This window comes from Antedon bifida, chromosome 6, assembly GCF_963402885.1.
Source record: "Antedon bifida chromosome 6, ecAntBifi1.1, whole genome shotgun sequence".
NCBI lineage: Eukaryota > Metazoa > Echinodermata > Crinoidea > Comatulida > Antedonidae > Antedon > Antedon bifida.
The window spans coordinates 1,635,746-1,650,150 of NC_136231.1; the positions used below are offsets into that span (position 1 = coordinate 1,635,746).

Here is a 14,405-nt window from a genome sequence, read left to right on the forward strand (position 1 = left end):
TAAATGTGATGTAATACACTCGAACACTTTGTGTAAATTATTACATAGCGCACTGAGGAGCACTTGTGATCGCGGTATGAGATCAGAGTCTTCAAGAAGCAACAATGTCTTTCATCAATGTTCTGGTTGGAGCGATGTATTTCAATATTGCCACTTAATACCGGTTTTATTTTCGATCAATACTTCGATCGTCCTCAGAGTGTGTGAAAGATCAAAGATATTAATCGAAACGTCGGTAAACTCAGTTCTTTTCAGAACTATATACGTGGTGTACCGTACACTTTGTATCATGAACAAAATAAGTAGTTATTTTTTATGACGCTATATAATTATTTGAAAATGTATAACTTACAATATCATGTTTTTGTTGTAATATTAATATTCCATACATAAAAAATCCATAAAAGAAAGTATTTGTTGTGTTGTATATAAATAACTTTTTAATTTAAACTTCTTGCTTTTATAATTATACACTACTCAATCGCACGTGCCTTTAACTGTACTCAGACTTCAAGTAAAATTATAATACGGATTACAATATCATTAGATAATTAAAGTAACGATTACAATCCCGTTCATCTTCTAATATATTGACCATAACAATACTGGTAGCCTAGTCATTATCAAGAAAAAGCCACATTGTTCAACAATGCTCTTTATTTTCTTCAAGTTTGTAGTACTCATGGTGTATGGACGTCACCTATAGATTTAATTAATTTTATGGTCTATGGTGGTATGCAGTTACAGTAGAACCCCTCCTTTGAGACACTCCTATTAAGTAACACTTTCTAGTAAAACGAGAGGAAAATATACGGCCAACCCCTACTCAGGGGATACCCCTACTCAGGGGTGCGCGGACGGGGACACTAGAACTCGAAAAAGACATACACTGTATACATCCGCTCGTATGAGGGCGGGTATTATATATATATAATATAGTATAATACTTGTCCCCTTGCTATGTTATTTCTGTTGGTTACGCTTCCCTGCACAGCATTCTTTGATTGATCGAAGATGTCTTCCGTCGTCGTATCGGTAAAAAGGGCGAAAGTGTGTTGAAAGAATAGGCCTGTAATAATCTAGGCTAGTCCTACTTTAAATTTACAACAAAATGTTGCTACAAAGTACGATAAACAGGATAAGTACATTTTGGTGGTAGGCCAGCTGAACAATTATGGTTACCGACGAGACACAACCATCTGATAATGAACCTTCAAATCGGGTAAGGGAAGTAGGCTAGGCCCAGGCCAAGGCCTCTTACCTAGCTCGTACAGTAGTAGGATAGCGTAGGCCTGCCTAAGCTAAGCGCTAAGCTCAGGCTAGCTAGAAATAAAGTATTGTTTACGCATAGGCCTAGGTCTAAAAATAAAAACGGCCTGGCCTACATAACATAGTCCATGCCTACTACTACTAGGCCTAGTACTACTTATTTAATATTAGTTACTAGGCCTAGGGACCTAGCTAGCTAGGCCTATTATTAATAATATAATATGAATTTTTGCTCTAGCTAGTTAGTAATAGTAGTAGAGTAGGCCTAGGCTAGATAGTAAATTTAAGTTATATATAGGCCTATATTTTTCTTATATTTTCCAGATATTGTAACAATAATTGTTAAACTTTTCATTCTAAAACGCGTCAATCATCAGCTTCTAAGCCATAAAACACAAAACATCGCTTATAATTATGACAGTTTGGAAAAAATAACCTAGGCCTAATCAGTATATTGACAGTTTTTTACATTAAAATTAAATATCACAATAACATTAAATGTAATGTTAGCATGTACTTAACATTATTTTTTTTATCAACAAATAACATTGCTGTTTAGAGTCTTATCTCTTTTACTACTCAAAACTCACCTTTTCTGATTTTTTTCTACAGCGCCATGAGCAATGAATGTTGGAATGGCGCTATATAAATCGAACGATTGATTGATTGATTGATCTAAGTAAGCATTAAGTATAAGGTGAAACTACTACATTTTTAAGACATCTTCTAGGACTTTGACTTTTACTACATGATTTCATTCATTGCATTGTTGTGTCAATGCGCTATGACCATCTAATTTGTGATGGAAACCGAAGCAATACAAGACTTTCTTATTTAAATTAATCTTCGCAGGATTTGGTTATTGGTGGAATGCTATCAATTGGTGGCAATCTTCTCATCAGCATTGCAATGAACATACAGGTAGTGTACTTTAGTCTTGTACTGTACTGCTCCATTGGAGCTGAATAATGGGTGATGTGTGTCAAAGAAAGCAGAGACAATAATACAGTAGTACTAATATTCAATAACCTTTTGTTGTTCTTTTTTTATGTGGGTAACTAACTGTAAAACTGTCACAGTGAGACTCCATTACAAATATTTAGGTGATGTCCTGATAGCGATATTTCTTTTCGTACATAAATTGGGGACCCCTCATGAAACTTCACAAAATAAACATGAATATTCATTAGTTATATCCATAAGGTGTGACGTAAGAATTGACCCAACTACAATTCACTAATGCAAACGCTTTCCGTCGAGCCGTATGTGTAGTCAAGTCGATTAGACTATGGACTTTATGTCGATGTATGCGGTTTCGAATCCCATGAGCAACTTTTTTTTTTACCTTATAGTGAGAGAATAGATTATTTAGAGGGTTAGGTTAAGTTATATTTAGGGGTCCCCAACTTATGTACGGAAAATAAGAAATTGTGCATAAAGCTCATTTGAGTATAGTCGCACATACTCAACTTATTTCTGCATGCTATATTAAATATAAAATATTACATTTTGATGGTATTTAAATTAAAACTACCAGTTTAATTTTATGAGTTTTAGTTGATTCGCAATTCTATTATAATGATAATAAGTCACTTATTGTACTGAATACCAATATGCTTATAAACAATTAGTTTATTTATAGTACAATTTTATTATGATGGGAGGATAAATGTGTAATACATGATGTACAACTTAAAATATAATTTAAATTGTTTAATCAAGGAAAATTTGTTTCCATTCATAAAATAACAATTTTGTTCATAAAACACAAGCTCCATCCACCTATAACATGTATTAAAAAATAAACACACATATACTACTACCTTAATAAAATTTTGCTGATAAAACGTGGAATTTATGAGAATGACTACACAAAAAGTGGATTATCCTTATGATAATAATTTTTTTGAAATACCACCTTAAACTATTATTGATATTATTTTTTTTCTGTAGAAATATGCTTTGATGGAACTTAAAAAACGTGGAATTTGTGAGGATGACTACACAAAAAGTAGATTATGGTGGGTTGGTATCATTCTTATGATAATAGGTGAAATTGGAAACTTTTTGGCCTATGGCTTTGCACCAGCAACCACTGTAGCCCCACTTGGCACAACCACTGTTATAGGTACATTAAGGTCTATTTATACTATGAACAATGATAAATTGATTAATAATGTCTCAATATGTCTTAATATTTTAAGTCCAATCAAATAACGTTATTATTATATATACAGTACATACTTTATACAGTATATGTACTTTATGTATGTACTTTATATATGTACTTTATAATTATATATGTACTTTATATACATACTTTATATATGTACTTTATATATGTACTTTTTATCTTAAAGCAAATGCGTACATAGCCTCCTTATATCTTGGTGAAAAAGTCAGGTGGCAAGATGTCTTAGGTGAGTCTTTAAATTATAATTATTGATAATTTTAATATCATTTTTCATAATGAATTGTTGAATCTAATTTCCTTTTTTTGTCTTTCTATATAATAAGCCAAATTTGTGCTTATTTTTTATTTCAAGTGAATCGCCACTGAGATTTCTGCTACCCACAGCATTTTTCAGTAATTTACTGTATATAAATACATAATAATATAATCTTCTATTGTTTTTTCCATTTTTACAGGAACACTTGTAATTATTGTTGGGGTATTCCTGATTCTGACTTTCAGTACAACGGTAAATTATAAGTTCTCTTATTTTTATTTTTTCATTTAATACTCATTTAGTATAGCACCTATCTACTGTGGTTTAAACCTAGCCTCAAATTATAATATACAATTTTGAGAATTTGTCTTTGAAGTTAATTCAAGTAAAGCTCTGTCTACACTATCAAACTAGTTTGACAATAAAAGTGTGATGTGCCAAAATATGGTAGATATTCCCAAATATATGGTAGTGATATGACATTATCATGTCCATATATGGGCACATCAAATTTTGTTGTCGCATAAAGTTTGATAGTGTAGACAGAGCTTTACAGTATTAAAACCTGAACATTTCTTATATAATAGTTGTTTTAAATTATTTTTTACTTTTTAGCGAGATGATCGTTTGGATGCAGCTCAACTCAAACAACATTTAACGCAGTGGTCATTTATACTTTATTTAGTAAGATCTATATTGGTCATTAGTTAAATTATATATAGCATATTTTGGTATACCATGGTTATATTAATATGGATGCAATTACCGATTAAATATATAGTGTGTATTATGGTTGGTACCAAAGAACTTATAACACAAGAATCTCCTGTTCTTCAATTTGCATTCAAAACACAGTATCGGAAGTACAGGGTTAAAAGGTCAAACTGGGCGATGCCATTTGACAGCATGGAGCAGCGCCCTCTCCAGACTAGGAAGTCAAAACTTTTAATTCCTATAGAGGGCTCAGTCAATTATTCTATCTCCCCCCCTACAGTAATAGCAGATCCCCTCTACAGATTTTACTTTTCTAATTTGTTGAGGGCGTGCTACTCCATGGCTCACAATGGCACCACCCATTAGCTCTATTCTATCCTACAATGATTCTTGTGTTATAGTTCTTTGTTGGTACTGAAAAATGGTTGTAATTATGTTGGGGAGAACTTAAAATGACTAATTATTAACACTCCTTTGTTGTGGCTAACTGTTTTATGTCATCCTATGTAGTTTACTTGTTTTCCTCTGTTCTGTTTCTTATCTCTTTTGTCCCTTATTTTGTATTCACATTCTGTTAATTTATAAAACCTTTTCATTCTTTTTTCTTCCTCCTCCTCTCTTTCTCTCTCCCCCTCTCCACTGATAATAGTTACTTATTTTGCTGGTCACACTTTTTATCTTCACTACTAATATGATTTGCTGTGTGTTATCACGGTGTTGGGAATTATTAATCACTTTGATTAACATTTACAGGTACATAGTAAAACCTCCTTCACAGTGTAGCAAGCACTTTCATCTGTAATTAATTCACCATTCTATGGCTGAAGCATAGTATTATATTAATTGGTGCAGCTGTGTCATGCAGGGGCTGATGTTGGCGAAGTAGGTGCACTTAAGGTGATGGTGGGTTTCAAAAAGTGACATTTGATTACAGTAGGACCTCAATTAAAATGACACTGTTAGGAACCATTAAAGTGTCGCTTTTATAGAATTGTTCCCTGAATAGCGGTTGCCTCATGTGTTCATGATTCTTTGGTAAAGTGTCCCCTAAATAGGGGTGTGCTAAGAGACGGGTATTACTTTAGTAAATGACTTTAGTATACAATTATTACAGTTATAGAATAGCAGTTTAATAAGTTTATTATGTATATTATATATAATACAAAATTTGGAGCTGAAGGAAAACAAATTAACATAACCTTTTCTTGTGTAACTAGTACAATATTTCTAAACAAGTCTATATACTGTAGTAGCAAGCTCTTTTAAACTAATTTATTACTTATACATTGAAGGCTGTTTTATACACTTTGGTTCTGGTTTTTAAATTTCTATTCATAGTTTTTACATTAGAATTAATAATCTCTGTTTGTACTAATACAGTACAATGAACTCTTTCCAAAATCCTGGTTTTCAGAATGCATTTTGAATAAAGTGAAAATAATTTGGTATCAGGGAGTATGTGGCCATATTCAACAATCACACTTAAGTGGGACATACCCTTTAAATAAATACTTAAGTCAATGTTTAGGAATTTTCCATATTTGGTTGGTATTCTGTAAAGCTCTGTCTACACTATCAAACTTTATGTGACAAAAAAATGATGTGCCTATATATGGACATTATGATGTCATATCACTACCATATTTAAGCATACCACTACCATATTTGGGCACATCACACTTTTTTGTCAAATTAGTTTGATAGTGTAGACAGAGCTTTAGATTTGAGAATTTAAACATTTTATAAAGGTAAGTGTTTCCCTTATGAATAGTGAATAGTGTACTTTTAGGAGATATATATATGGGATATGTTACTTGAAAATTGTTAATACATTTAATTTTTTAATTACAGGCTGTAGAAGCATTTGTTTTCATTGCTTGTTTGTATCTAATCAAAGTGCATTTATTTAAACATGCCACACTTTATCTTATACCTGCCGCAATACTTGGTGAGTTTACACGTAATTTTCACAATTTTAAAAATTTGAAGCGAAATGATGCATATAATGCATATAAACTAAATTGTATACAAATGAAATTGTGCTATTTTTTTCTGTAAATGGTATTTTAATAAATCAACAGTGGTGGAACGGTGGCTTATTAGTGCTTGCTTACCAATCCCAGGTTCCTTTGTTCTAATCCTGTCTCAATTACATGATTTTTTGGACAGCCTATACAGCTACCTAAAGTCTCACATCCTGTTGGTTGGTGTAAAAGAATCCTACCAGTGTGTAAAACATGATTATTCTCGATTACAAATCTTTTATGTCGTTTAAAATTCAGAATGATTACTTACCTATGGCCTGGATACAATATCTTAAACAAACAGAGAAGGGTATGGTCAAAAGCCTGTACTCATTGTACATGCCAAAATGATCTCTTTTATTTTTTAGAAAAATGTTTTCATCTGGTTTAATATTATTATTAATTATCTGTATACAATTCATTACGATAAACCAGTTATTAAATACGCACTGCTGCTCTACGAACCAGCAAAGCTACTCCTAGCAACCACTAACATCCAGTCATTGCCAGATGAAGACTTGTTGACAACAAGTGGAAATGTCGCACCCGTACGTATTTAATTACTGATTTATTGTAAAGAATTGTATACAGATCTCTCTTATAGTTTCATAGAGCATTGTTAATGTTATTTTTATTTTTAGCTTCTTTAACTATTATTGGAGCGAAAGCAGTGGCTTCTATGTTGGAGCTGTCTTGGTCGGGCAATATGCAACTACAATACCCTATATTTTATTTTATGGTGCTGTTGATGATAGTAACAGGAGTTTTACAAGTGAGGTAAGGATACATTTTTAAAACACAAAATCAAAATTTTATACTTTGATCATTTAAAAGTATTTTAAAACAGTCCTGTCTTCAACATTGACTCTCCAAATACCAAATAACTAACCAAAACTAAAACTCTTTTAAGATCCCAAAGGAATCAAATGTATTTATACCTTATGTAAATGGATCTTATTAAATCCAGAATTTATGGAAAACCTGACATTCGCATGGTGGAGTGTCCGTTTTTTACTAGAGTTGAGTGTAGTACTAAGATATTTTATCATTTCACATACACAGCACACATATTATCTACCAATTTCACAATAAATGTGTCTATTGTAAAGAATTTAAGGTTGATAAGCCAACACTAAATTTCTGAAATTTGAAAATCAATATCAATATCGCTGTAACATTTTAGTAGGCAGAAACAAGCTAAGCTCAGGGTTATATTGTTATATACAATACAATAGACCCTGTTTTGCTAATTTTAATCAATCTTACAGGTATGTAACAAAAGCCATGCAAGAATTTGAGTCCACAGTGGTGGTACCAACAAATTTTGTATTTTTCACAATTAGTGCTATATTAGCAGGTAAGTCTTTATTTAATAATGTGCAGCGTGTTGAGAGCTTGCTTACATGTGCTATATAAAAATGAACTTTTATTATTATTTAGGTAGGTAGTTCCATATTCACCATTGATCATCTCAATAACTGATAATGATCTAGCTAGTTATTTTTTGTGAACCTAAACTGTCTAATATGATCTAGTGGAGCAAATTGGAGAAACATAATTATAGACCAACATGATGAATTAATTCATAAAATCAACGTTTGATTAATATTTTCAATCCTTGTACATATTAGCCGAGTTTTCATGCAAGAAAAATCTAATTAGCATAAATAAATCCAATTCTTTTAAAGTTCTGTCTACACTATCAAACTAGTGTGATGTGCCCAAATATGGTAGTGATATGACCAATTATAGTAGTGATATGACATCATCATGTCCATATATGGGCACATCACCTTTTTTGTCACATAAAGTTTGATAGTGTAGACAGGCTTTACATCTGTTCCCTTTCCTTCTAGAGATTTTCCTCATAAAGTAGTGCTTTTGTTTTATATTACACATTGTTTACTTTCTTCGAACTTTCAGGTATATTTTTCTATCAAGAATTCATGGGCCTCACATATATACAAATAGTTATGTTTTTATATGGGTGAGTTGATTTGGATATTTCCTTGATTATAATGTTGTTGATTTGAGAGCACAGTCACACAAACTTTTTAATGTGAACAGCCAAAGGGTGCTGGATTTTGAAAGATATTGTAGTTCTACTGTGCGAAGTGAACATGACAAGAAGCAGGAACAAATTGGTTGAACTTGGTCATTAAAAATAAAGATTTCATTTTTCTGCTAACTTGCATTCACACAAAACCTGAAACAAATTTAGGAGAGTTATTTATTATTATATTATGGCTCAAAAGTTACAGTCTAGCCTTGCTTGAAATAGCATCACATGATAAAGTGTACACTAATTGTTACGCATGTTTGAAATAAAAATAATATGCCATTTTCTTTATCAGATGTGGATTCTGTTTCGTTGGCGTTGCTTTTATAACTGAAGGCAGGGAAACTCCTTCAGATGAACATGCATCTACAGAAAAGAAGTTACATAGATCATGGAAAAGTAAACAAAAGACCAAAGGTATTATACAGTATTATGTGTTAACCATGCCATAAAGCATGCAATTTAAAATATTGTCCACCTGAAAAAATTTAGCTATTTTGATGTTCCATAATAGTAATTCACTTGATGTATTGTAAAAATGTACCTCAAAAAACTGTTATTTAAAACGACAAATAGTCAAATTGGCCAATGAGTTTTGGTTGAATTTAGCTGTTTGTTTTGTATTTTTATAAGTGAAACCATCTTTTTTTGTTTTTCTTTTGCGAAAGTGATTAACTTGATTAAAACTACAAAATGGCCTACATTATTCAAAATCTGATTTGATTAATCTTCATTTTTCATGTTTTTGGAGGACAATACATCTTTAATGTTCAAATGTATGGAATAATAGATAGAAGTTAAAAATCGTTAATCCTATTAGGACTTTCCGAAAACATAAAAAAAAAATATACCAAGAAGTTTAAACTACTAATGAATGTTTTTTTCTGTGTTTTTTTTTCTATATTATTTTTTATGTCTCAATACAAGTCAGTTGTTAGTGTATTTTGTACTTTATTTTAATTGGATAAAATAGAATTAAATTTAAATTAAAATTTAATTTATACATAATTTGCTTTTGTTCTTACAGATTTAGTTTCAGATTTGGACTTCTCACGTCATAAGGTTCAACCTGCAAAAATCCTTACAGAGGAGTCCTCGTTGGATCTAAGTTCAAATGATGAAGAAACTCTGCCTTCTCCTACTATTACGGTTCACTATAAAATAAATCAGGTTGGTTTAAATTTCACTTCATTACATTAATAGTTGATTTGTTTTATTATTATTATTTATTATTATTCATTATGTGTAGAGCACCTTTTCAGAAGTTCAAAGAAAATTAACAGAAACAAAATACAAACAAAATAAATATTCTACTTAGGGAACAAATAAGTTTTGAGGTGTTTCTTAAAGCTCAGGTACAGGCATGAATTTTAGATATAATATCTGGTTAATTGTACATCAATCAAATATTTGTAACAGAAATCAAGACGAAAAAACATGAATTTCCCTTAATATGGTCAAATACAAAATTTGGCAATATTCTGCCATAAAAACCAGGAAGACCTTTTTTCAGTAGTTAGGTAGTTAACCTAATGTAATGACTCCCTAGAAGGTGAAAAAAGATGGTGGATATACGGTGGATAATTTTTGCTATAGCATGAAAATAAAATTCTGAAGTTAAAGTCAGGGGTTGCGGACACAAATGTGTTATGGCGCTCTGTTGCTGTCGCAACCCCTGGACCGCTTGTGTCGAATAAATAAATGAAATAAATGAAATGAAATAAAAATACCAGAAATGTAAAATTCAAGTTATATTACCTATATTTAGTCACCGTTAAGATTTCATAGCTTTTTAAAATGCCTCTCTATTTATAAAATTTGTGTACAAAAGAATAGAGATTTTACTGTGTAATTTGAACTATCCCCCCACTGATAAGAAAGTGCTTATTTTCAACAAGCTCGTGTAACACAAATAAAATCCCAAAAATTATGAAACATAGGGGAAACTATAGATCGATAATTATTGGAATGTATGATCAATAGAAATTTTTGGCCCGCACCTGGCCTTTAAAAAGATGAGAATTAGGAGCCTGTCAAATATCCAAAGAGATGCTGTTCCAAAGTTTCGGACCATGGACAGAAAACGCACTGTCGGCAAAAACCATTTTTGTGGCAGGTACAGAAAGGCGTAAATTGTCCATGGATGATCTAAGGCCAGAACGACGAGGCTCATGCAAATTAATAATATCGTGCATATATTTCGGGGCAACTTTATGAACACTGTTGTACACATGCAGTGCGATCTTAAATCAATTCTCTGCTGGATCAGTAGCCAATGTAGTTCACGTAGTAATGGAGAAGTTTTAGAGCGTCTATCGGAAAATCATTCGCGCAGCATGAAACATGATGAAATACATAAATGAAAAGAACTAGATATGCGTGTGTGTATGGGTGTGTCTAGGCTTACCTGGGTAAGTTGATTACCTGCCCACCCAAGTTAGCGATAATGTTTCCATGAAGCTAACTTGGGGGGTAACTTTAATATGTAACATACAACAACAAATGAGTATATATTATATTGAATATAATTATATTAAATCATGTAGAGTGTAAGTTCAATACAAAACTACCATTTTACTTTTACTTTTTTAAACATTTATTAATTCCAATACAGCGATAAATTGTGAACTTATAAATATTTTACCAAAGATATAACATGTTTGCACTGCATTGCATCTGTATCTGCATCTATACAAAAAGAAAATTCATTTTTGTCATGTGAAAATTAAAAAAAAGCACTCAAAACCATGAATAACATAACATAATGAAACAAAGAAATTGGTTTATCTGAAACCTTTGACCATAAAGTTGTTTTCTGGTTTTTTTAGGATCAAAATAAAGAAAGTGAAATCCTGTTTAATCATTACAATGTCATCAATAGAAAGACCTCAAATGATACAAAAAGAGGAATTCATAATGTTTACTGATAACAGTGAGAAGAAGGGTGTTTAGTGAAGCTGATGTGGCACAATCAGATGGTTCCAGAAACATCTAGAAGATCTCTACTAAAGTATAAAGAGGGTATTGACAGAGGCAGCCAATGATTGTCGAGGAACAACCAAAGTGTCTTCTGATAAACAACTTTAAGCAACAAAAAACCTCCTGAAGAAGTCATCCCCAAGAGTATCTAGAGTGTCTTCAGAAACATCCAGAGTGTCTTCAGAAACATCCAGAGTGTCTTCAGAAACATCCAGAGTGTCTTCAGAAACATCCAGAGTGTCTTCAGAAACATCCAGAGTGTCTTCAGAAACATCCAGAGTGTCTTCAGAAACATCCAGAGTGTCTTCAGAAACATCCAGAGTGTCTTCAGAAACATCCAGAGTGTCTTCAGAAACATCCAGAGTGTCTTTGAGAAACAAATGTGTGTCTTGAAACAACAAAGAACCTCCTGAAGCGGTAAAAGAATCCCCAGGAGCAACTATAGTGTCTTCTGAAACATCCAGAGTGTTTCATAAATATGAAGAGGTTCTTCAAAAGTAACCACAAGGTCTAATGACAAGCATCTTTAATGCACTAAGCATGTCAACTATTATTGAGTAAGGCAATTTAATTTATGAATCATTATGAGTACAGTGCTTGTTTGTTTAATATTTAATTCATGTTTTAAGATTGTAATGGTTGTATCTATTGATGTTTTTGTCTGTTTTTTTAAACTGGTCTGGTCTTGTGATAATCAAGAGGGTGATTAAATAAATTAAATAAATATATTTATGACTACAACTGTAAAGTAAGAGATAAAGATAATTTAGATAATTTTCCCCCTGAAAACATAAATAAAAACTTTTTGTTTTATTTTAATGTCACATAGTCACAAAACTTTGGATCGAGACAAACAAAATTACCTCAACAAATTGTAATTTAAAGAAAAAATGAGTCAAATTTTCTGGCAGACAATAGGTGTTTGATTAAATGCAACCTTTCATTTTGTCTTTTTATCAATGAAATTATTAAAACTTGATGTCCTATTCAAAATCTGATTTTATTGATCTTCATTTTTTATGTTTTTTTGGGGAACAATACATCTTTAACTAACTACTAATAGTATTTTGATATTTCTTAAAATTCACTTAAAATGTACATAAAACAGTATTTTAACTTATTGAATTCTATTTTTTAGCATGTATTTTATTGTTTTAGGTGAAGCGAGTCTAACATATTATATATATATAATTGTATGTATTTCTATTTAATTTTATGATGTTGATAATAAACAAACATATGTATCTATCTAAAGTCTTTTCTACGATAGCATTTTCTATTTTTAAACTTTACAAGTGATTCTTTACCGTATGTATACGGTATACCAACAGTGCATATTTTTCGAGCTTAACGCATGCGCGAAATAGGCTACCTTTGTCATCGTAGCGATAAAAAATTATCAAGGAGGAGAAGCAGTCTAAAATTCTAGAAGACGGAATTAATCGGCAGTTCGAATGATCCATCGCTTGTCATTGGTCAAATCAGTTGTTGCGCTTACATCCTTACGTCTCTATAGTAGGAACAAGTGTTTATTAAAGTACACATTAATCTATAGATTCCAATCCGGCTATTGTTTTGCCGATGCGAGTTATAATTGGTTTTGTAAGGTTATTTATAAACAAACAATCGAATTTGCGAGTTTAATATTTGATAAATATCGTGTTTATATTGTGTCAAAATATCGACATTTCTGTCAAAGGGTCATCGACTATCTTCTGGAGTTTCTTGACCAGTAGATGAAAGAAGATGGTTAATCTGCGCATGCGTATTATTCTTGTACTGGACTGTATTTGGCCGATGCAACGTTTGTCCTATTCCTTCGTTCTATTGAAATTGCACAAGTAAAACAAAATATGTACAGATAAATCCAACACCCTGCAATCAAAAGAATAAATAAAAATGACTTAAGCTCTGTCTACACTATCAAACTTTTTGTAATGTGCTCATGGACAGAATGATGTCATATCACTACCATGTTTGGGCAGATCACTACCACATTTTTGGCACATCACACTTTGTGTCGAATTGGTGAAGAGTGAAAATGTCTCTCTTCCCTGGTTGAACTAATTTGATAATGTAGAGCTTTACGTGTAGGTACGGTAGGACACGACAAAAAAGAATAAAAGAGTTTAACTCCAGATTACGGTATTGCATCCGCAACATCAACTTTACCGGTAAATACATTGTGATGGTTTATTATTTATGGTATGTTTTTAAAGATAATGATAAACATTCGTCACCAAACATAATCGTTGCTTACCGTTAAAAGTACATCTTTAGTTATAGTGACAAATCCAAATACTGAATACCCAATAGGAGGACCGTTCAAACGAGATAGAAACAGCATATGGGTCTGTAAAAACGAATCAAATTTAGAATATATTTATATAGAATATGTAATTAAATTAAATGTGTCCTGCAAAAATTATATTTACCGAAATCAAGTTGTCGTTACAAGTTTTCGATGCTAACGCAGAGAGCCGGTGTATTTTGTCACTGAAATCATGAATCTAAAAAATAAAATAAATATAGAATAATTAATAGTAAAACTTACAATTCGTTTTAAATCCAGTAAAGTCTGTTTTGAAGAAAATTAGCCGTTTCAACATTTTAAAAATATTCAATTAAAATTAAAATTTAATTCTTTCAAATCAAATATAATTCTAATTTAGTAGAAGCAATACATTAATCATTTGATTTCAAATCTAAAATGAAGTGAAAGTTAGATTTAAAGTTTAAAAAGAAAACGATGTTACCTCCGTGTTTAGTAGAGCAGCATGGATTGTAACCACTCCCATACAGATTGAGTTACTCATCAGCCAACTTAAATAAGTCATCTTGGTCCTAACACCTTCTGGTGAAAATAACGCTTGATACGCTAAAAATATGATGATTGGAATCTGAATTAAG

General features: G+C 31.6%; 2 protein-coding genes across 2 annotated transcripts in view; both read left to right on the top strand.

Annotated features, from left to right (window-relative positions):
- The window catches only part of LOC144845068 (E3 ubiquitin-protein ligase HACE1-like), an 83,412-nt gene that overhangs the window by 46,153 nt on the left and 22,854 nt on the right, over positions 1-14,405 (top strand). The window lies entirely within an intron of this gene.
- LOC144845099 (NIPA-like protein 2) lies at positions 1,042-12,733 on the top strand. Its single transcript, XM_078702247.1, has 13 exons — positions 1,042-1,222; positions 2,122-2,190; positions 3,223-3,397; positions 3,630-3,689; positions 3,919-3,971; positions 4,335-4,403; positions 6,285-6,381; positions 7,099-7,234; positions 7,726-7,814; positions 8,381-8,444; positions 8,812-8,933; positions 9,544-9,686; positions 11,345-12,733. Exons 1-13 carry the CDS (start codon positions 1,175-1,177, stop codon positions 11,441-11,443), a joined length of 1,224 nt encoding a protein of 407 aa, XP_078558373.1. The 5' UTR covers positions 1,042-1,174; the 3' UTR covers positions 11,444-12,733.

What these genes read in the sequence shown, in the direction of transcription:
- LOC144845099 (XM_078702247.1), top strand. Translation starts at nt 1,175, where the DNA reads ATGGTTACCGACGAGACACAACCATCTGATAATGAACCTTCAAATCGG. An exon ending in GGTCATTTATACTTTATTTA is followed by an intron (nt 4,404 to 6,284) that starts GTAAGATCTATA and finishes TTTTAATTACAG; the next exon opens with GCTGTAGAAGCATTTGTTTT. An exon ending in TATACCTGCCGCAATACTTG is followed by an intron (nt 6,382 to 7,098) that starts GTGAGTTTACAC and finishes TTTTATTTTTAG; the next exon opens with CTTCTTTAACTATTATTGGA.